Source organism: Apium graveolens, chromosome 6, assembly GCF_009905375.1.
Source record: "Apium graveolens cultivar Ventura chromosome 6, ASM990537v1, whole genome shotgun sequence".
Lineage (NCBI taxonomy): Eukaryota > Viridiplantae > Streptophyta > Magnoliopsida > Apiales > Apiaceae > Apium > Apium graveolens.
In genome coordinates this window covers 33986996-34006208 of record NC_133652.1, presented here as the reverse complement: position 1 = coordinate 34006208, position 19213 = coordinate 33986996, and the positions used below count along the sequence as shown (strand labels likewise).

Below are 19213 nucleotides of genomic sequence, written 5' to 3'. Positions count from 1 at the left end.
TAATACAGATATTTTGTTTTTGTATTCGGGGTACCCATCATCTTGAAAATGTAAAAAAGAAAGAACGTCCTTGTTGTCTATCAAAAATGAGTAATGGACGAGTGGGGGTGCTCGCAGGCCTTATTTGGCATTATCTTTCATTGCAATTTAAATCTCAATGCAGGCCTATTCTTATTTTGGCCCCCTCTCCCTCCTGCCCCCTCTAGTTCCCTACCCCCCCTCACCTTATAGGGTCCATTCTCTATTTATTTTCAGAAATGAATTAGTACACGGTTTTTATTGAGTTTTTTTTTAAAATACGTTTTTCTTCAAAAATATGACTCTTTAAAACTTTAATGTATGAAAATACATTTTTTTTATTTTTTTCACAAAAATACAATTTTATCACCCGCTGCAATCAAATTCAACTTCAAATACAACTCAATACGATTTTAAGTATATGTTCCATTTGGTGTCAAACCGTATTTTTTCAAAAAAAATTAAAATATGCTAAAATCGCTAATAAATTTAAAAAATAATATTTTTGAAAATTTCTCTTTTTTTATAACTGAGTTTTTGTTTTAATAAATCTCGAGAATACGCAAGAATCAAATTTAAAACTTGAAACTATAAAATATTAACTCTTAAATATTTGTCTTATTTAATCACAATTATTTACGCTTGTTCCCGAATTTAGGGTAGAAAAAAAATAATAGAATATAACCAATTTTCCATTCTCTCCTAATCTTTCCAAAAGTGGGAAGAAGATTTTGAAGACAAAAATAAAGAAAACTTCTTCCCAAATCTGCACTTTCTTTTCCTTTCTTTCATAAAAGTTGTTCGATAACAAGCTGAATAAATGTATTATTTATATTTTTTTTCTTTTCTCTCAAAAAAAGTTTGCTGGAACAGAGCGTTAGTACTGAATTATAATAAGAGAAATGTTAACAACATTAAGAATTATATTTAACCATTATATACATATATATCTATATTTTTCTCTATCAAAATTTATTCCTATTTTTATAATTATAACTGGGTCTCCTACATATATATGAGCATAAATTATAATATATCGAGCATTCGAAAATTAAGTTTTTATTCAGGACGGTGGTTAAGAGGACCCAATATTTACTTCTACATTCTTCTACTACGAGCTTGGTTGACATTTTCTTTTCGTCTGAATTACAAGCTTAGTTGACTTGTTTTATTTATTTTTCCAAAAAATATAGGTTTTTTGTTTTCAAATCACGAAAGGGTTGTTGATCAGTTGTCTATCTGTTTTCTTTGACAGGTGTTGTCTATCTTCAAATTAAAAAAATTATTTAATGAAATACTTCTGTAACAAATTAAATACAACATAGATTGCACTCTTGTAGGTAAAGTAAGTTAATATTTTCCAATATTTTCTACTCACTTTTAAAGAAAGAAATAATTTTGTTTTTCTACTTAATAATTTAATATTATAAAATCGCATTTGAAAACAAACAAGCCGAGGCAACGTTTTCTACATGGCCTACCAATTTAAATTTATAATAAGCATTTGTTTGATGATCCCACTGTCTCTTTAATATATCCTGTATGGCTGTATGTATGTATCTATAATCCCTGTAGATATATGAACACGCATACACATAAATGTAAATACATATCATCATCATATATACATACACACAGCTAGTGCTCTTGCCGGCCGATTTGTAACAGTAAATTTGGCGGAGTAGATCGTGTGAGATTCTCTTTACACATATTCTATATAATTATGATTAATTATGCATTTGAATAAGTATTATTTGTTGTTTATATATAATGAGGACAATTCGATTTGAAATCAGACACGAGAACATGTTTAATGTCCCTTTTTACTCTCTCTCCCTCGACTTATATATTTTTTATTTGCGTGGAATTCTCTCTCTCTCTCTCTGTGTTGTTGCAGATTTTGGCCTGAGAAGTCGTTGCAGTTCTAGTGGATTCTATTTGAATTTCGTGTCGCGTTTACGAAAAATATTGTCGCGTGATGAATATGATGGAAATGTGTTTTTTTTTTGAGGACTTGATTAAGTATTGTGAATAGGAGGAATCAGAAGTTGTGCTGTTAGATTTGAATTTGTGAGATTTGTTAGGTTTTGAAATTATTTGAGTTAAATTTATGATCGCATTTTGATTTGATTGTCGAATTGTGAGGATTTTCGTGAAAAGGTGTTGGTAATGTGGACTGATCAAGCTTGATTCGAAGATAGGTGATAGTGTATTTTGAGTTAGGGATATGGTAGTTTGTGTAGTTGGTGAAAATTGAGGGTTGAATTCGTTAAGACATGTCGAAAGTAGTATATGAAGGTTGGATGGTTCGGTATGGGCGGAGGAAGATTGGACGATCCTACATTCATATGCGGTATTTTGTTCTTGAGGCTCATTTGCTTGCGTATTATAAGCGGAAGCCTCAGGACAACGTGGTAATGTTTTTTTATTTTTATTTTAAACAATATGTGATTTTGTTTTCATTATTCAGCTGCTCTATGAATGATTGCTTAACCTTTATTAGCAGCTGTTTTAGTTTGTGTTGCGAATGCTTTATATGTTTTGTTAGGAAGTAGGAGAATGTTGTTGCAGAGTATTTTACTTAAATTGATAATGTGCTTGATTATGGAATGTTGAATGCTTGAATTAATCTTATTTTACATTTTTTCCTGAAATTTTTATGTCTTTCAAGCTCTGTACTTAATATTGGTACCTAATTTTATAATGCAGGTTCCAATCAAGACACTTCTTATTGATGGCAATTGTAGGGTGGAGGACCGTGGATTGAAAACTCATAATGGACATGTGAGTTTGCATCTTTTATCGTTGATTGCTTCCTCGTCATGTAAGACTTTAGAATCGTTGCAGCATGTCAGCATTTAAGTAGATATCTATTCACATAATTTTAGTAGAGATTATCCAGATTTGTTGTTGAGCTGATCTATATCGTCCAGATTTGTTGTTGAGCTGAGCTATATCTAGATCAGCTTAACAACAAATCTGGATATAGCTACAAAAGTGTGTGGGTAATTTGAAGAGATACTGGCTGAAGAATATCCATCTCTGTAAGATTGCTTATAGCTTATCATAATCCACGGACCATGTCTTAAATGGATTAATCCTTTACGTAGAGATGGTCTTCAGTGAGGTTACATGGGATTGAAACATGGTATGCAACCATTGCCATGTTTGCCAAAGGGTGGTGGTTGATTTTTGAATTGGTTAACTTATAAGCTAGCTGTAAAATTTTAGTGAAAAGCTCATGGCTCTCTTGAGAAGAAGTGATGAAGTGATTGCTGTACTCGCCAGCAAGTAGTAGGTAGGTTTTATATGCAAGGACTCTTTCAAAAGATATATAGAAGGCTCATTGGTTAGTAGTGATTGACTGTCACTAAAATGGGCAGTCGATGCCTTATGAACCCTATATGACGGGTTTGACATTTCGCACAAGTGGAGAATTAAGGGCTTAAGCCCAAGTTTGTAATGTCAGAAGGGGTCTTCGTTCTGATATGAAAGGAGAGATATACTTGGAAAGACTGTTAAATTACTGGATAATAGAGAAATCATAAATAAGAACATTATAGTATTAGAAGACATATAGTACTCCACTGAATCATGACTAAAAGTTGCTTAACCTTTTAGGTCAATATGTGGCTTAAATTACCTGAGTAGATGTATATCTGATTGGTCCAAATATGCAAGTATATAACTTTTAATATGTTTTGAGTAATCCTGCTTTACTGTTGTCAATTGTCTTGTCTTATGTATGGAAACACACACATCTCCCTCATACCTCTGCTACTTGTCTCCAATGTGCTCAGGTGCACACATAATATAGATACTCACATTTGTGAACATGTACTGATAATCTCTGCATAAAGTTTGATTTTCTGTGTTAGATATCATTCTGATATTGTGGCATTGGGAAATATCACCTTCTTAACTGTACTATCAGACATTTGTAACTTCATCCTTCTTCGTCTTTGACCATGCTATCCTTTTTTTGCAGATGATTTATGTATTATCAATTTACAACACACATGAGAAATACCATCGAATTACGGTACATGGACTTTTTCAGTTTTCCATATTTTTTTTGCAAGTTATGTATATTGACAATTCCAATAGGAAATTGAAAATGGCAAGAAGATGCTGTTAACTTACATAATTAGTAATGCTAACAGTACTTTGCACCCCTATAAGCTTCTTATAGGAGGGGGTGCTATACAGTCATTGCTTTCAGCTGTCAGAGTATTATAATCTGATAGTGTATGGTTCAGGATCACTCATCCGTGTTGGTCGTTTCTGTTTTAGATGGCAGCATTCAACATCCAGGAGGCACTAATCTGGAAAGAAAAAATTGAACTCGTTATCGATCAGGTCTGTATCTTTAACTTTTGACACCCACCCCTCAGATTTGGAAAAAAAAGACTCCCTCCATTGTTTTGTACTTTATTCAGCATCTGTCCTTCATTTTGTGGAAGGATGCTTTTGGTGTCACTTAAAATTTCGATTGAATGCAGCATCAGGAATCGAGGGGTGCCAATGGTAATAAATATCGGTCTATAGGTTACAAATCTGGGGTGGATAACGGAAGGAATGGTTCGTCCTCTGATCAGGAAAGTCAGTAAGTGTTTACTTATGTGTTGTTTTGTTCCTTCTAGTATTGCTACAGTAGTTTATTAGATTGTTCTTTGCTTAGTTAAGATTTGGCATATATTGTAGGTTTAGTGCCGCTGAAGACGAAGATGATTCTCAACCAGATTTACTGCGGAGAACAACAATCGGAAATGGTATTATATTCGTCTATTATTATATTGGGCCTCCAATAATCTAGTTTGATTGTGTTTAGCCTAGGGGTTTAATCGAGTCGAGCCGAGTCGAATACTGCCAAGCTCGGCTCGAGCTCGATTAAAATAGTTTGGGCTCGAGCTCGACCGATCCTTTAATTTCAAGTTCGAAGTTCGGCTCGTAAAAGGTTCGGTAGGCTCGAGTTCGGCTCGAAAGCTCGAATTAATTTACTAAATATTAATAAAAATTCAAAATATGATTGGTTCGACTCGAGTTCGGCTCGATAATAAATAAATAATATATAATAAATATTAAATATTTACATAAAAATATATTTACAATAAAAAATAATTAAAAATAATAGAGGCTCGATAAGGCTCGCGAACCTTACGAGCCGAATAATTTGAAGCTCGAGCTCGGCTCAATTATTTTCGAGCCAAATTCGAATTTTTTACGAGCCGAGCTCGAGTAGCTCACGAACAGTTTGGCTCATTTACACCCCTAGTTTAGCCGGATATTCTCATCAATAACATTTGGCAGGTCCTCCAGAATCTATATTTGATTGGACACAGGAAAATTCAGACTTATCTAAGCAGAATACTAATAGTCAGGCTTTGTCAAGAAAACACTGGCGACTTCTACAGTGCCAGAATGGTTAGTTGTCAATTATGTCCTTATTTATTACTGGGAGTCCTGTCATCTTCAGAATTTACGGAACATAATGTATCAGCTTAGCAGTAATTGTTACAGAATCTTACTAATATAAGCTATGCATATTCAGGACTACGCATATTTGAAGAGCTGCTTGAAGTTGATTTCCTTGTATGGAACTATTTGCTATTTTTTTGTTCGTAATTTGGGTTATATCAAAACACAGACATCATTATAATCCATATTGCAGCCGAAAAGCTGTAGTAGAGCAATGAAGGCTGTCGGAGTCGTGGATGCTACCTGTGAAGAAGTTTTTGAGTTGGTTATGGGCATAGATACATCACGGTTTGAGTAAGTGATGCTAGTAATGATACTTATGGGTAATGTCAAATGTTACTGTGTTGTTTAATTACTGTGCAAGTGGGACTGTAATCTCCAGGCAATATTATTGTATGTAATCTCAAATTCTATCTTTATTGTTTAATTGCTTGTGCAGGTGGGACTGTAGTTTCCAGTACGGAAGCCTAGTTGAAGAGGTTGATGGACATACCTCAATAGTTTATCACAGGCTTTTATTGGACTGGTTTCCCACGTAATATATGCTCTCAATCTAAAGACTTTGTTATTGCTTAAATATTATAGAAGGATACATTTACCTTGCATTTCAGTGTCCAAGTCCATTTCAAATTTGGTTATCAATATGTTTAAGAATAGCGTACATTGAAACAAATTTCACTTCTTTTTTCCTCCCAACACCGTAAAATAAGAAAAAGAAGGTAATTAGGTGTAATTCCCTGAAAATTTAGCAAGGTGTTACTTAGTCTGCGGTGCACCATGTCACATTCTCAGCATAACACTTCTTTTTCTTCTTCAGGGAGTTGAAATTAATATCGGGTACTTGTTTCCTGCAATAATGCATGCTAATTGATAATTATTCTGTGCATATTGCATGCTAATTGATAATTATTCTGTGCATACGTTAATAAAGTCTTAAATAGAAAATCCATGCCACTGAAGTTTTTAGACTTTGGGAAACAAATGCCATAAGTGATAAGACTATTTTGTAGCTTCCCCAATCTGTTGAGAGTATGCTGCTCTCCTCCTACTCTTTCTCTGCTTCAATCTATAGCACTTTGATTTCTATGAATATTATGCTGTAGTTCTTGTGCTCTTGAAATAGTTAAGCGATCCTCTTTGGATAATTCGTCCAACCTAAGGATAGCTATAAAGTCTGGAAGTTCTTTGTGATGTTATAAACTTTGCTAAAAAAAGAAGCCATGATAGAAAATACTAACCTAGTTGGGTTAGAATAGTTGAGAAGTACAAGTATCAGTAGCCTAACAAAAAACTTCTATTAATATTTGCTGGCGGAAATTGTGGACTCTGGGGATAGTTGCCGACTGCATCTTACATTCAATTTCTATAAGACCTATTGATAAAGTACACCTAGAGGAGGATAAGGCTATGCAGAGCGAAAAGAAACATAATTTTACCCAAGACTACGAGAATATGAACTCCTTAACCATTTATGCGTTGGTTTTAAAAATCATCTGGAAGACCAGAGTGGTTAAAATAGGCCACCTTCCATACGTTATATCCCAAAGAATCGATCTTTCTTTTAGTTGTAGTAGAAGGTCATATCTTTTATACGCATGACTATATGCCAATGAGTTTACTAGGTTACTTTTGTACCAATCTAGCTTGTTGACTTGTCGGTGATTCATTGCTTCTGGGTTAAGAGCCTGAGAACTGAACAAGACTAAGAATAGATTGAGGATTTAGCCAAAAATAAAAAAGTAATAAGAAAAAAAGAGTGATTGACAATAATGAAAGATGTAACAAAGAGGAAACAAGATAGTAGTTTTTAGTGCTCAATGCTAATAAATTGCAATATAATGACTAGACACGAGAGAACAAAATTTAAAGAGAAAATTTGTCTAACGTGTCTCCTCTTATTCGTCCACCGTACATGTACATGTATATGTTTATCTATTCGCTGATTATGATTAGATATAGACTAATTTGCACTTTGCATTCCAAAACTTTGGCTGAATTTCAATTCAAGTTTAATATTTTAAAATAAAACAGTTGCATCCTAGAGTTTAGAAACGCGTTTAATAATCATCCCTTTAACGTTTTTGACGTTAATTCAGACGTTAACGTTATTGTCAAAGGGGTTTTTCTGGTAATGCATATTTTAAATATTTATGCAAAGGTAAATTACATTCTGCATCCCATATTGTATCTTGAATCTTATTTTACGTCTATAACTTTATACTGTAACAGTTTGCATCCCAAAATTATTTTAAGCAAAATAAATAAATTTATCTAAAATAATTCAATTTCCTTTTACCAAGTTTTGGTATAATTTAAAATGAAGTATAATATACCCTCCATCCCACCCAATTATTTACATTAGGGGACGAGATCTCGACATGCATTTTAAGACTCTTATAGAATATAGTTGCCTCAATTTTCTTTTAAATTTTTTTCTTCTAATAAAAATATAATGTTCAAATTTATATACAACAAAAGATATTAAAATTCAATTATGGAATTATAAGTTATAGTAGCCTCAATTACAATTATGGGATGAAGGGAGTATTATATTAAGAAAAAATAGTAAATAATCATTAGCTAAATAAAATAAGCGTAATGAGAAGAAATAAAATTAATCAGATCCTAATACTTGAAAATTAATGTAAACAGTCCAGATTATATAATATTATATGATATATACTTGTACAATACTTAAAATATATACTTAAATCCATAAATGACTTATGCTTTTTATGATTTTATGATTTGTAAATTTTATAAATAAAGTAATATTGTATTGTAAAATTCTTAATCATCTTTCGCTATATTTTCTTTCCGATTCCAGTTATAATATAATTATGAAAACAACACTGAATAAATTATTATTTTGTGAGTTTCGTGTGAGCCGTAAAATTTTATAAATTGACTTTTACAACTTAAGATACAACCAAAATAGTAAAAATTCCGCGTCAAAAAATTATATACACTAGACCAAATTAACTAATGGTCCGGTTTTAAAATCCTAACGTGAACATAAAAAATAATATAACTCGATTATTTTTTGATAATTTGAAATATTTTTTGATAATATGAATTACAAAATTCTACGATGCAAAGTGAGATTTGAAGAAAATTCTAGGATGCAAACTGAAATATAAAAACATTACCAAAAGTGCCCTTCTGACAACTAACGTTAACGTTTGAGGTAACGTCAAAACTATCAAAGGGATACAAAAAGTCACCGTTTTTTAAGTTTAGGATGCAAACTGTTAAGGTTAAAATTTAATGGGACCAAAGTGAGATTCAGCCAAAGTTTTGGGATGCAAAGTGGTAATTAGTCTTAGATATATCAAAATATGAGATGCCTGTTCATTACTGAAGCACATACTATTTGATAAACTTTGTTTTAGAAAAGTGAGCCTGACACAAATTGTGTACCTGCATAGTTGCCTTTTCGTTTGGATAATTTTCATTCTTAAAGCTATTATTTATCGTCTGGTAGGGCTTCCTAAGTGCAACCGACCTGAAGATTTTGTTCTGCAGAAGACCTTATTATATCATTAGAATATACAAAAAAATTAGTTAATTATTGAAAGTATAGTATTATATTAACTCTCTTATGAAAAGTAGAAAAAATGCACTTTGTCATCCCTCTTTTGTATTGAATGCTATTTATTTCAGGTTTGTCTGGCCTCGTGACCTTTGTTATGTGCGTTATTGGCGCCGAAATGATGATGGAAGTTATGGTGAGTGTCGTTAATTATGATATCCTTTGCATTCATATTTTCCTTTTCTTTGACGAGGAAAACATTGAAATTTGATAGCAACTAGCACAAAATCTTGTTTTTGAAGCTTGCTTATCTTTGTTAATGTGTAGTTGTGTTATTCTGTTCAAGGGAGCATGAGAACTGTGGTCCACAACCAGGATTTGTGCGTGCACATATTGAGAGTAACGTTTCTTCTGTTTATTTGCGATCCAAATTAAGTTGTTCGAAGGTAATTGGTTTTCTAGTCATACAACATAAGCTATTTTGACAATCCTCTTTATCTTGTTTGCAGGTGGAGGTTTCACAATATCCCCAATGAAACCTTGGAATGGCAGGCCGAGAACACAAGTGCAACATCTTATGCAAATTGATCTAAAAGGCTGGGGAGTACGTTACATGTCATCATTTCAGCAACATTGTCTGCTTCAGATGTTAAACAGCGTTGCTGGTGAGTCTTTATGATTGTGCTTAACTTTATTTTCAAGACAAAACAACGATGAACTAAATTTACTGTTAAACCAACAGATATTTTGCTTTGTTGTCTTGTGTGTCTTTTCAACTTTAGTCCATAGTACCCTTGAGCTTACAAAATCGGAATAAACTTGTCAGCAAATCCATCCTAACTTTACTTATATCATGTGATGTGATATTAATATTGGAATGTGACTGATAGAAACGTTAATCTGCCTTGTGTTCTTTCCTAGAGTTTTCCTAGTTCTTCAGCTTATGCACTAACTGTAACAGCCTTTTTCCAAACTGCAGCACACCAGCTGACAGATCACTGAAACTTGCCAATTCTTTCAATTTTCATCATTATAAGAGCTCTACATTGGTATTTCGAGAATAAATATTTGACCTGGAAATATTCCAGGGTTCTGAACAGTGAACACAAGTAGGAATATTTAACTCAACCTTGCTGGTCGTAATTTTTGTAGTCCACCTCTTTCTTCACTCTATTGTTCCATTTTTCCTTGTGTCATTAGTCAGTATGTACATAATGGAAAACTTGTGCAGGCTATCTTTTCGGTGTAAATTTTTGTCTTCTCTTGTCATTGCTATGTAGAGAAAGTTTGGAATTGGGGTCGTACTCTGTACGGATAGTGGGGGATTGATGCCATTGTTGGAGTATTGTGCCAAGAAGTTGATGTTGCTGAAGGATTGAGTGGGGTTAGGGATTTCTAGTGATCAATTATTAGGGAAATAACTTCAGGAAAGTAAAATGGAGACGTTTGAATTTTTCTTTCTTCTTAGTCTTACTATCTAGCAGTGGAAAATTGTTGTTCATATTAGAAGTTATCTTGTTTTTAGTAACTTGAACTGAGAAGTCCGTAAGTTCGATTCATTTGTTTGTAATATTGTATCATCAGATGATGTAAAAGGTTAGTAGACGTTTAACAATTTTTTTATGCCGTGTCATACAATTATGATAATAATCTTGCAATCTATTTACAATGTTCTGTGATAATTTGGATATATGGCACGCACATATATTGTTTTTATCATTGTTTGTTTTTTACTACACTGCATATCACATGTTTTATTTTATATTTTGTTCAGGCTTGCGAGAATACTTTTCTCAAATAGATAAGATTAATGCCCCTCCAAGAATACCTGTTGTGGTTAATTTGGCATCAGCTTCTGTTCCCGCGAGGAAGGGTCTGAAGCTGCAGAAGCCAAGAATTCATAATCGTAGTCAGTCTCTTGATCAAATTAGTGCTTTTAATAAAAAATCTTTGATGGATGAATACTCCGATGATGATGAAGAGTATCAAATGGCTAATGGCGAGGTTTGTGTTAAACGCTGCAATCGTTACTTATTACATTTTTCATCTGAAAGTCCTTTTTAGATGCATTGTTTCAATTTTATTTGATCCTCTTTCAGGCATCCACGACTGTCCTTGAGAATGATGTTAAGAGAATCGGTACAATATGGGATTATATTTTATTCATACATTTTAATGTTTTCCTTATATGGTTAACCAAGTGGTGCATCAACTAATGGTCTTGTTTGTCAAATGAAGCAATCGAGGAGGAACCTAAGGACGAGCTTGATCTGTCCTGTTTCTCAGGAAACCTTCGTTGGGATGACCATGAAAATGGTCGTGACTGTTGGAGGATTGCTGATGGAAAGAATTTTCGAGTTCGTAGCAAGCGATTCTGTTATGACAAGTCCAAGGTTTTGATACCTCACTTGTCTCCTTGTTCTGTGTGGCTCATTATTTTTTAGGCTTCCTCTAATATCATTATTGTTATACTATTAAAGATTTCTGCAGGTAAACATCTTATGAATCTAGTTGCTGTTGATTGGCTCAAAAACACAAAAAGAATGGACCATGTTGCTAGACGCCATGGTTGTGCAGCACAGGCAAATTTTCTAAGCATAATATCCCCTCTTTTGATGGTTATTTTTTTTTTATCAGAGTAGTAAGTCTTACGTACTAAGCTGCTTACTAATTACAAGCATTCTAATACTTAAATTCATTATCCTCCCCATTAAAAAATTATATTTTTAGGATTCTAGAGTAGATCAATAAGACTTAGGAGCCCATGTTGGGGTGCAATGTTCAACCTCAGTGTCCAAATAATATATTGGAGTTGCTGAGGTTCGACGCCTACTTTCTTTTTAAAGGGTTTGTTTGGCAATTTTTTCTATAAATGTAGCATCAAATATCATATAATATAGGTATGTCTTCACGAAAGATTACGTTCAACATGGGATGAATGGGTTCAATTTTGGTACATTTAGGATGTCTTAGTATATCTATTTGGTACCATAATTTTGTTATGAACAGTCCTATTTTAACTTAAATCGATTATATGAACTCTCATTAAATTATTTTGAGGATAAATGCAAGCTTGTTAAGTAATAGTTAATTCAATTCAGTGAAATCAGATTTATCACCTAAGAAATTCCATATACTTGCCAATTTTCCGTACCTGCCATTTACTTCTGACATTTGATTGACCAATAGTCAGATAAAGAAGATATTTAGTTTCATGATGCATAGGGAGTCGTTGGAATGAGAATGAGGAGGGAAGAATAATAATAGAGTAATCAGGTAATATATGACAGTAAAAGATGAGTGAAACTCTATATTAAGGAGTGATTATTTCATGCTTTAATGATAGACTTGTAGGAAGCAACTCTTATAAATAATATTTATCTCCTTATGTGCATACAGATATGGCGTATGATTTATCCTTTACATTTTTAATATATATGTTTAAATTTGTCTTTATTATAATCAAGACCATATCAAATATTTGTAATAATATTCTAATCAAATTTTAGTATAAAAGGTAGGGATCTAGAAAATCTCGGAAGGGGTTGACAATATTTATCAATAATTTTTAATTTTGCAAGTAACTTTTAAAAATTAAACCAATTTATACATATGTTTGTTTTAATGGATTTTGAAGTTTCATTATCTTAAAGCTACCATATACTAATACGTTTAGGTACTGTCAATCTAATTTAGCTATTACAGACATTCGGATACTTTTCTAATAATGGATAAGGAATTGCTGCAAGTAGTTTTAAACTAAGTTGAGTACCATGTTCATTATACTAAACATTCCTGTTATGTAATTATTTAATAAAACATGCCGGAACCCTTTTTTAACACAAATCATATATTAACATCTTCTTTAAAACAAAAGTTACCAAATGGTGTTGTTCTCTGCTGGTACCTTTTAGTTTAGGGATGCTGATCCGTTCATGCTTCAAATTTTCGAAAATTTTGTAAAAAATATCACTGCTAGTATACCCACATAAACGTGGAAGGATTATGTAATAATCTTTAAATTCTTACAAATTTTTTGTAGGTTGCCTCTGACAAGGGACATTTTTCCTTGGTGATCAATCTACAAGTAAGTTGTTACCATAGTTAATGACATTAGACACATGCATCGGAATGCTAGAAAGGAAATAACAGTGTATTACTCAAGGTACCGGGCACGACAAATTACAGCATGGTTTTCTATTTTGTTACGAGGGGATTAGTACCTGGATCTCTCTTTCAGCGGTTTGTTGACGGTGATGATGAGTTTCGTAATAGTAGACTAAAACTCATCCCATCAGTTCCAAAGGTACATATTTAATCGATAGTAATTTCGATTTAAATCAATTCGCTCTTTGCTTCACTTGTAAATTTGTTACCCTGTCGCTGATAATATCTCTAAATTAATGGGCCGAAGAGTCTGATACGCCTGTATAATACGCTTCTGTTTTTTTTAATCACACAGGGCTCTTGGATTGTCCGCCAGAGTGTAGGAAGTACCCCTTGTCTTTTGGGGAAGGCAGTTGATTGCAACTATATACGTGGTCCCAAGTACTTAGAGGTAAAGCTCCTCATTCATTTTGCAATCTTATACTACAAGTCTTCAGTTATATGTACGCGCGTGGGCTGTGTCCGCTCATTAATATATTCTCCGCATAGACCAACTCAAAACTTTCCCATTCTTTCTGTAGATTGATGTTGATATTGGTTCTTCTACCGTAGCTAATGGAGTCCTGGGACTGGTAATTGGGGTAATGACCAGTCTTGTTGTAGAAATGGCTTTTCTTGTACAGGTATGTGTGTTCAACTTGTGATCATTATATGGTTTCCAGATTTTACTTGTATAGTATTCTGTCATGGAGGTGTCTACTCTGAGAATTGTAGGTAACTCTACCTTAGTTGAAAAAATGATTAGACTACGTGCCTTTGTAAGCATGGAGTGATTGCATTTATGGTGATATAGTTCTCGAAGTTGATAAAATTAAAAGATTTCTTCTTTGTAAATGATTTTATTTTTTTTATTTTTCCTCTGATGGGGCAGTATGTCGTCATCCAGGTATCCATGATATTCCTAATTAGAAAAAAAGAGAATATTTCTTGCAGTTCAGCTAAGTAAGAAAGCTTGCTTGATAGTTCAGCTAAGTAAGAAGCTTGCTTGATTTACTTTTTCACAGGCAAACACAACAGATGAATTACCAGAGCGATTGATAAGTGCTGTCCGTGTTTCTCATATTGAGTTGTCATCTGCTATAGTTCCTAAGCTGGAGTCGGATCCATCTGAATAAATCTAAGCTGCTTCTCCTTTTCCAAGCGTACACGGTTGTTTTTTCTCCACTGTGCGTATTCTTAATCCTCGGTTCCAATGATTACCCCCTCCTTTATGCTAAAATAATATATCATGATCATCATTTGGCTTACCTATATATATCTACTCGCAAAGAAATAGTAAGAAGGAATTTCATTACAGCTTAAGGGTACTACAAAATGTGAACTTTTGGATGTTTTTTCTAGCTAAATATTATAATGGTTATTACAATCTATGATGCACAAATTACAAATTAGAAAGTGTTTTGCAGTTAATTATGTAAATACCAGATCCCTACTTTTACAGATTGGTATTATTACTTTTAAGATGATATCAATGATTCCCCCACATTTGTAGTTTGAAAGAAGATCCAAAGTTGCGGGACCAAAGGGATGCCAAGAATTTTTTATTTGTTTAGTGAGGGTAACGCGAAATTTGATGAAAAATGTTCAAGTTACCTTCCTTGCTGTAAACTAAGGTGCGTATGTTATGGGTTGTCAAGTGTTAACTACTGTACCTGATGGTTTACTGAGCTTAAACGAAGCTTGATGAAAAGAAACCGTGCTCCAGAAAGTGGATCCAAATAATGAATGGCAGCAATGGTTGTTTCAGAATCGGTTCCTGTTCAGAAAATTTAAGAGGATCTTTTTCTTCCTTTTGTAAACTTCTTGTATTTTGGTAGTTTAGAATAGAAAGGTACAGTACATATAGTCGTAGTACTTCACATAATTTTACCGAGGAAGCAGTCAATTTTTTTTTGTCCAATTCAATTATTAAAATGATTAATCTAACAGCTTGTGCATTAATATTTTAAGCAGTTAATTCTGTATGAAAGTCAAAACGATTCACTGGTCAAAGGTCATCTGAATTATGATATTTGTAACAAGAATTGAAATGTAACAAGCCCATAATAAAATTGGCAACATTTTACATTTTACATTTTGCTAACCAGACCTGCGGTATTGAGTACGTCTTTATAGCCGAAAATTCTGACCTTCATCGTGAAAATATTTCATCCTTCGCTTAAATCTGATTCTGCTCAATTCCGATTTTTGAGTATTCACATGAGTAGACTGATTTTAAAAATAGTTTATTTGATACAATGATCATTTTTGATATAATATTAACAGATAGTAGGTGCTTGTGTTGGTATTTGAAATTTCTTTTAAAATCAATTTGCCTGGGTGAATTTATGATAAAATATAAATGATTTACGATACTTACTATGATCATTGAATAGTCCTTAGATATTCAGTGAAAAATTTCTTTAAATGGTCCATGGATATTTAATCGAAAATTTTGGTATATTAGTCTTGTGTTAGCAAGAAAAATGCATTCGGTTTTAGCCAAATCCCATGTAAAATAATCATGGGCTCGATTACCATCTCGATCAATTTTTAAATTATGTAAATAATATTTAGTTTGGTCAAAATTGCTGCTTTGTTCTTATTTAATATTTTATGTATCATTAATTTATTAAGGATTGTACAATACACACACAAGTTTGGGATATTTCTGAATTGAGCTTTTTGATTGTTTTGAATGAGGGGATGTTGTGTACATCTTATACTTCTCATATTGCGATAAATGTGATATACATTCAATTGAAATTTTAAACTATTTTTATGAATTTTTAATCCGCGGTATCAGTATCTGCTCACGAGGTATTTAGTTTGAATTATAAATAATCCCTTAAAATTTTATAGTATTCAACAAGTATTGAAAAAACTTTTAAAATTTGAGTGTATTTAATTTAGATTTTAAAAAGTTAATCAAAATTTGGTGGTATTCGATTTAGATTTTAAAAAATCCATCAAAGTCTAATAGTATTCAAAAGTTCATGAATTTTCTTTTATTTGAAAAAATGGTATATTTTGATGGATTTCCTATTACATTTTAATATTTTGAAATCTCTTCCAAATTAATGAGATTTTGATGTATTTCTAAAAAAAATCACAAATTCTTCAAGACTCTACAAGATTTTTGTATTAACACCATCAAATTCCGCGAAATATTAAAATTGACAAATCTTTTTTAAAATCCATAAATATTTAACGATTCTTTAAACTCCAAAATGAATAGGTGAAAAACCAAAATACCCCCATTTGGGGGGCAAATGCCCAAAATACAAAATACACTTTGGCGGGATGTGTTAACTAAAATACCCGCTAATTACGCATCTGGGGAATGCGTATACAGTTTTTTTAAATTTTTGTGAAGAACACACATATGACGCATATGAGACATGCGTGTTTCTTTTCTGTTTTCACTTAATACGCATATTTAGGAAAACCAATCAACTTTGAAATTGAATGGCGAGGTAAAATTGACCACACTGGGTTTTAATAACATAAATATGTTTGGGCCGGAAGGTATGAGAATGGGGCATTTCAAATCCCAACTTTAAATCGCTCGTGCCAGTGATAAACAAAAAACTGATTAAATCATAAAACCGGTGTTGTAAAAATGGGAATCGGTCTACCGATTTAGGATTAATTAAAATTCGGGGATCAATCGGAAGGATTAATTGGAGTAAAAATCGGATGTATTATAATATTAAATTATATTTAGTATATTATTATCATTATATTATTTATTTATTAACAAATATATTTTTATTATATCATAATTTCTATACTTATTCATATTTAAATTAATATATTATTTTAATTTTAATAAATAATTATGTATACTCCAATAAAGAAAAAATTCGTAAGAATTAATCGAATTTCAAAAATCGAATCGGTCAGATATTTTGTAGGGAATTAATCGGGGATTAATCGGTTGAATCGGGGATTTATCGGGGATTTTTAGAACAATGCATAAAACTGATCCAACTCTTCCTTATTTTGGCTGCCCGAGGTGAATTATTCAAAATTCGAATTTTAATTGATTTAATTTTTTGTGTTGAATATAATGGATCGGGTCAAGATTTAAAAAAATTTAAACATTTACTAACCCAACCCAATCTGATCCTATAATTATAATATTATTATTTGAAATTATAATTTATGTATTTATTGAGTTAATTAATAAATTTAAAATATTATTATTATTTTACGGATAACGCACTCTAAGTTGCTAACTTTAATCTAGAAGAGTATACGGTAAGTATAGTATCCAATAATATTTATCTTTTTGTTAAATTATGGGGTCCTCCAAATTTACTTCAATTTTTGATTAAATTTAGTTGTAATTTTGACTCATAAAAAATATTTAAATAATTTTATTTGAGTTTTAAACCAAATCAAGCAGAACCCAACTCAACCCAATCCAATATATAAAGGATAGGGTTAGATTGAAAATAATTTTTCAACTAATAAATTTATTTCCTAAAAACTGAACTAATTAAATTAGTTCAATTTAATGGGTTGGAGACCCGGCCGGGCGGGCCCTCGTTCACCACAACCCTAAATCCCTAGTGCCATTATAAATCAGCGACAACAGTTGTATTGTATCGAAAAAAGGCAGAAAAAACATACTCCTATATACCACTAAATTTTATACATTACTTTTTCACACACTTTTCAATCCTTGTTTAAAATATATATTCATAATATTTTTTTCAAATTTTTTTTTAATAAAAATTTTATGTTTAAACTTTATTAAAAAAAATAAAAAAACATTATGAAACTGTAGTTTATATAAGTCTCGAAATAAAATCTCAAATATGCCTATAGAACCTAAGCACCGAAGTAATATAGAAATGGCAGGAATGTGGCAAGCTATTCGCGGATTCGGAAGCGATGTTAGGAAGGTAATTTAATCTCTCTCCCCCTCTCTTCACGTATGTATGTTTTATACTTAACGATCTTTTTATATGTGTTTGATCGAAATATGGTTCAGTACAGTTTGCCGAATCCAATCCGAAGATGGATGATATTTTGATTACTGGTATTATTGGAACAATTTTCTGGTCTGGGATGAGGATTAAGAGGAGAAACGATGCTGCCGCTGCTGCCGATGCAGCTGATGCTGCTGCTCGTAGTAATAACAACAATTAATGGTCTGCTGGATCATGCTTGTTAATTAACTGTTAAGGATGCTAATTATATGTATCTAATTAACGGCAGCTTTTGTCAAGTAATCTTATGTTTGGTACGATAATGTCATGTGTACGATGATTTTCTATTGTCCATCTATAATTGTTATGCCCGCTTTCGGCCATGGGCCCTAAACAGGTCCCTGTGGGTGCACTAAATAGCTGGACTCTTGTGTGTGGGCTAGAACCATGGATTTATATGACTTGGGCCAGCACATGCGGGCTGGGCTCGCAACATGCGAGCTGGGTTCACATGCGGGCTGGGCTCGTAACATGCGAGCTGAGTTTACATGCGAGCTGAGCTCATGACATGAGAGCTGGGCTCAAACATGCGAGCTGGGCTCAAGTGAGGACATGCGAGCTGGGCTCGCATATGTAAGGTGAGCTCATATTTGTCATTTGGGCTCTCATGTGCGAGCTGAGCTCGGTTGTGCCCACGCGAGGTGGGCTCAGGTGCCTTCATGCGAGGTGGGCTTAGCTGCCCATACGCGGGCTGAGCTCATGAGCCCACATCTTATAGAAACAGAGGTAACATTATATTTATTATTTGAAGGCGGTGCGGGCCGAGGTGACCAGGCCGGGCCGCATCGAAAGACTTTGTGTGCAACATGGAAAGTGACTCATAGATGACTGAGTTGCTCGTAGATTTCGGGGTCGATACGGGTTGTTCCTACGATCACGGGAAGGATTGCGGAGATGCCGCGAGATCGTAGGAAGCGTGTGGAGCCGATCGAGATTTACGTGACTAATTGGCTGAAGGCCTGACTTTATCGTGGGCTTGGGCTGCACGGGCTGAAGAGTCCTAACCCTAGCCTACGTGACTTGTTCCCCAAGAACTACG

At 33.2% G+C, this 19213-nt stretch overlaps 1 protein-coding gene across 2 annotated transcripts; it reads left to right on the top strand.

Annotated features, from left to right (window-relative positions):
- Positions 1 to 1546: 1546 nt before the first annotated feature.
- On the top strand, positions 1547 to 15164 carry LOC141667587 (protein ENHANCED DISEASE RESISTANCE 2-like). Of its 2 annotated transcripts, XR_012552667.1 has the most exons (24): positions 1547 to 1708; positions 1916 to 2432; positions 2728 to 2802; positions 4007 to 4060; positions 4312 to 4377; positions 4521 to 4624; positions 4723 to 4790; positions 5329 to 5442; positions 5570 to 5610; positions 5690 to 5790; positions 5936 to 6031; positions 9160 to 9224; positions 9356 to 9427; positions 9538 to 9693; positions 10803 to 11032; positions 11128 to 11167; positions 11267 to 11421; positions 11509 to 11610; positions 13071 to 13115; positions 13194 to 13334; positions 13491 to 13586; positions 13717 to 13818; positions 14200 to 14361; positions 14688 to 15164. XR_012552667.1 is itself a non-coding variant. In XM_074474135.1 (23 exons), the coding sequence occupies exons 2-23, from the start codon at positions 2295 to 2297 to the stop codon at positions 14308 to 14310; spliced, it is 2172 nt and encodes a 723-aa protein (XP_074330236.1). In that variant the 5' UTR covers positions 1547 to 1708; positions 1916 to 2294; the 3' UTR covers positions 14311 to 14679. The 2 variants fall into 2 exon arrangements, 1 of the variants encoding a protein (XP_074330236.1); XM_074474135.1 differs by lacking the exon at positions 14688 to 15164 and having other exon boundaries at positions 14200 to 14679.
- The last annotated feature ends 4049 nt before the right edge of the window (positions 15165 to 19213 follow it).

What these genes read in the sequence shown, in the direction of transcription:
- LOC141667587 (XM_074474135.1), top strand. Translation starts at nt 2,295, where the DNA reads ATGTCGAAAGTAGTATATGAAGGTTGGATGGTTCGGTATGGGCGGAGG. An exon ending in ACTTCTACAGTGCCAGAATG is followed by an intron (nt 5,443 to 5,569) that starts GTTAGTTGTCAA and finishes ATGCATATTCAG; the next exon opens with GACTACGCATATTTGAAGAG. An exon ending in GCCATGGTTGTGCAGCACAG is followed by an intron (nt 11,611 to 13,070) that starts GCAAATTTTCTA and finishes AATTTTTTGTAG; the next exon opens with GTTGCCTCTGACAAGGGACA.